Source organism: Crocodylus porosus, unplaced genomic scaffold, assembly GCF_001723895.1.
Source record: "Crocodylus porosus isolate Cpor-Errol unplaced genomic scaffold, CroPor_comp1, whole genome shotgun sequence".
NCBI classification, from domain to species: Eukaryota; Metazoa; Chordata; order Crocodylia; family Crocodylidae; genus Crocodylus; species Crocodylus porosus.
The window spans coordinates 10,996,060-10,998,515 of record NW_017728917.1 but is presented as its reverse complement, the minus strand read 5'-3'; the positions used below and the strand labels follow the sequence as shown (position 1 = coordinate 10,998,515).

The following is a 2,456-nucleotide window of genomic DNA, read 5'->3' as shown; positions in this document are numbered from 1 at the left end:
CCTACCAGTACTGAATGGGGAAATTGGAAAACTGCAGAATCGATTTGCAGAAGTGAAGTTCTATTTTCTTTTACACCTCTTTCATCAGAGTTGCTATCATTCTTGTGTTGTGTAGTAGTATTATCGACAGCAACCTGGACGCTGCTGATAATTGCTAAAAGGCGGCAAAGCCATTCTCTGCAAGTGGAAGCAACAGTCGGATGATACCAAATGATACTATTCTTACCTTCCAATTATCTGCTTTATGGCATCCGCAATGCACCTGTGTTGCTTTATTTCTGAGTTGTAGCGGTGAAGGCTTTAAATTCTAAAATTTATTTAAATGAACTGTGCCTTTCATTTCTTGCATATGCAAAAACAAAATTAGTATGGGCTGAGCTTCTCAGCTGACCATGGAACCACAGAACCTGTTCTGTCCACTTGCAAAGAGAACAGGAGAAACACAAATCGGCCTGCTGAATAGTTCAGAATTTTTAGTGCTTTTTCCTTTTATTATCTGCAGTTCACAAAGGGGAACAGTTCTGTAGCTAGCTTCTAGTGCCCAGTCATTAACAAACATGGCTTCCTGTTTTCTTGTACTGGTTATCGTTGCAAATAACAGAAAAACCAGGAGCCTTCAACCGCTTCATCTCTATTCTGAGGAGATTTTGCTTGCATTATTAAAGGGCCTTGATTCTCCATTGGGGGTTGTTCTGTGATCTCTTTATGTATTTCATGGTGCATTAGTTGTATTGCAGTACTACCTAATAGTACCTAGCGCTAGGCACAAACTCCCCTGTGACTCCCCTCTGCATGACAGTGTCTAAACAAGGAACAAAAAGACTGTTCCTGATCCAGAGCTTAAAATCTAAATAAATCCAATTATATGTTTCTGATGGAAAATCAATGCAACATATTGAAGTCCTGAATGTGTTATCTAGTTAGTACTGGGCCACACTGACCCTATCTCCTCCAGCCCTGGAAATGTTGCCATTGTTTTTTGTTTTTCTTCCCATTGCATATTCCATGTACATTTTTCTTCAGTGAATGAAGTGATCTCTGCAGGCTCAAATAACTTGGAAACAAATCTTCCTTAAAGTAAGCCCTTTCAGCTCCCACTTCGTCAACTCTGAAAGGGCACTCAGGTCTTTGTGAAGCCTCTGGGAAGAAAATGGGTCTCTGTTCAAGCGTGGGGAATCTTGCCAGCAAAGGTGGGGTCACAAAGTTAGGCTGCTTTCCAAGACTTGAACGCATGTTTGACCTGACACCAGTGTGTACCCACACTGAAATCAACGGGGACCAGTCACAGCAGTAAAGCTCAGCAGGTATCATCCAAAAGAGCTCTGGAAGTTAAGGGAGTTGGCCGGTGGGAGCTTCCTTTCCCTACTGAGCCCTGCAATACAGAATAAGAGGTGTGTATATAATATATAATACTATGTAAGATTATCTTAATAAAGATATTAAGCATTATTAAGATATAATTACATAATATGCATAATAGATCACATTATATATAACAGGTTACCTTATATATATTGATGACATGACAGATTTATTATATTACATTTATAGATATTAATAAATTACACTGTATATAATAGATTACATTATCTATTATATTAATAGATTACATTACATACAACAGATTTCATTATATCTATAGTTTACATTGTATATAATCGATATTATAGATTATATTAATAGATTATTATATGTAATGTCCTCTATTAATATCTATAATATATTATGGATATTAATAGAGGACATTATATATATATAGATTACATTATAGATTCTGTATAATAGAGGGCATTATATATAACATTATAGAACAGATATAATTATATAATAGATAATTATACCAAGTAGTGCATAAATTACACTATGCATTATATCATATATTGCAGTATTACAATCTATGAGATGCACGGTATTGATGACCACTTTCTATTGCACGCGTCGTATCTATGACGTAATGCATCGCGTATGACGGGATGCGCATACATTGTTATCCCCCGCATATGTGTGATTCATGCCTCTCTGGTGACATCATCGAGACGATAAACCCCTGACGTCACGCGGTGAAGGCAGGCCAGACCCACCCGCCCGGGCCCATTGCCCCCCTCTCCCCTTCCCGTGCCTGAGGGGGCTGTGGCGGTTGGGACTATAACTCCCAGCACCCCCCGCGCCCCCTCGCCTCCCCTCCCTTCGGAACTACCGCGCCCAGCATGCCCCGCGTGCACAGCAGCTCCCGGCGTGCCCCGCGCGGCAGCTGAGCCAATGGGCGCGGCGCGGGCTGGCAGGCGCGGGGCGGCGCTCGGCCCCGCCGCAGGATCCGGGCCGCCCAGAGGCGCAGGCCCAGGGCAAGCCGTGTTGCTGACATCTCCTCGCGCGCCGGCTCCCTCTTCCCCCTGCCCGCCGACGGCACCGAGCATGGCCGCACTGGGAGGTTGGTCGGTCAGTTGGTCGGGCCGGGG

The 2,456-nt window shown here is 43.1% G+C and overlaps 1 protein-coding gene across 1 annotated transcript in view; it reads left to right on the top strand.

Moving 5' to 3' along the window:
* Nucleotides 1–2,289: 2,289 nt before the first annotated feature.
* KBTBD8 (kelch repeat and BTB domain containing 8) overlaps nucleotides 2,290–2,456 on the top strand; it is a 12,753-nt gene continuing 12,586 nt past the window's right edge. Inside the window, exon 1 of the mRNA XM_019536689.1 lies at nucleotides 2,290–2,428. Within this exon, the coding sequence (XP_019392234.1) occupies nucleotides 2,413–2,428 (16 nt within the window). The 5' untranslated portion in view covers nucleotides 2,290–2,412. The remainder of the gene's footprint in view (nucleotides 2,429–2,456) is intronic.